The sequence below is a fragment of the Morone saxatilis genome, unplaced genomic scaffold (genome assembly GCF_004916995.1).
Source record: "Morone saxatilis isolate NCDOM2014 unplaced genomic scaffold, NCSU_SB_2.0 Contig20, whole genome shotgun sequence".
Classification (NCBI taxonomy): Eukaryota; Metazoa; Chordata; class Actinopteri; family Moronidae; genus Morone; species Morone saxatilis.
Window position 1 is genome coordinate 22,545,070 of NW_023339763.1, and position 1,378 is coordinate 22,546,447.

General features: G+C 45.4%; 1 protein-coding gene across 1 annotated transcript in view; it reads right to left on the reverse strand.

Annotated features, from left to right (window-relative positions):
• The window catches only part of nova1 (NOVA alternative splicing regulator 1), a 23,874-nt gene extending 22,502 nt beyond the window's left edge, over positions 1–1,372 (reverse strand). The window contains exon 1 of the mRNA XM_035666960.1: positions 1,148–1,372. Within this exon, the coding sequence (XP_035522853.1) occupies positions 1,148–1,322 (175 nt within the window). The 5' untranslated portion in view covers positions 1,323–1,372. The remainder of the gene's footprint in view (positions 1–1,147) is intronic.
• Between the last annotated feature and the right edge of the window lie 6 nt (positions 1,373–1,378).

A 1,378-nucleotide genomic window follows, 5' to 3' on the forward strand; every position in this document is an offset into this window, starting at 1 on the left:
AGTCCATCAAACATGTCAAGTGAACACAAGAGCTCTTGTCTTTCTTCAAATCAACACTTAACAGTCCAGGATCAAAGAGTGTAGTCCCCCTTTAGGTTCAACAGCTACTGTCCACCTTGTATTCAGGATACTGTTTCCAAACTTATAGGTAGCGATGCATCAATATATCGGCCAATATTCGCCTTGTTGAATGACATCGGCCTATTGGCTGATAAGATGGTATTCATTCACTGATATTCCTGGTGTTTGTTGTTTTGCATCAATTTTGCGTTGGCTAAATGTTGTGTTTATTATTTCAAACGTGAATAAAGGCAAAATAATCACCTGCGTTTTACAGAACTGGCCTAAACTGCACACAAATACCGATGTGATCCATGTACACAGTGAGTCAGCTCTGCGTCTCACATGTTGGATGAGACAAGAAATAGAACTGCAACAAGGCAGAGAATTTTTTTTCTTAGTATTTGTATTTGTTGGGCACAAAAAGTCGAATAAATAACCAAAAAACACACAGAATTTCACAATTGGTGCATCTCTACTGTACTTACTTTCTTTGACTTCACTACTCAGTCAATTGATGACTGCAGTGACATTTCTGCCTCCTGTTCTCCATTTCTACTGTTTCTACTTCTACTGTTATCTGTCAAGAGGGCTGTTGCTCAGGAGAAATGCTAATTTATCTTCGGCCTCTGCACAGGAAACATTGGGGAATCCCTGTCTCATACTGCAAACACAACACCACTGATGACAGACAGAGGGTTGCTGTGAGTGCTTCTCCTTTGTAATATGAAAGTATTTACACACAAATCACCACTTCTCCACTGAATGAAAGACTCCTCCAGATGTGGAGCAGAGAGGTGACTGGGTTCACAGTCAAAGCTGACCTGAGCTGAGGAGGCCACTCACTGCCTGCTCCTCCCTGCTGGGATATGCAGCCATGAGCTCAGTCAGTGTTTCAAAGTGCCAACTGCACAGGTGCTGCATGTTAATGTGCAGCCCGAATCCGCTTCCATATGCTGCATGTAGTTTCTATGCATGCAGTGAGGCGATACTGAAGCCACTGTTTTTCTGTTACACTTGCAAAGGCTTCCACAACAACACATTTGACTTCATGTGGAGGGCACACGGCGGATGAGCGGGCTCTTACCTCCAATGTTGGTGCGCTTGGTACAGCCGGCCTCCTCCGCCGGAGTTTCCAGCGGTCGTTTGCGGGAGTCCGGGTTATCAGTCTCCATGAGGGGCTGCTGCAGGCTGTGGAGGTTAGGGTTTGAGTATATCCCGTTATGGTCCACGGCTGCTCCGCCACCACCGGCCATCATCATCTTTTCTCGGCCGAAGCTATAGATAAATTTGCGCTATCCTCTCTCTCTCTCTCTCT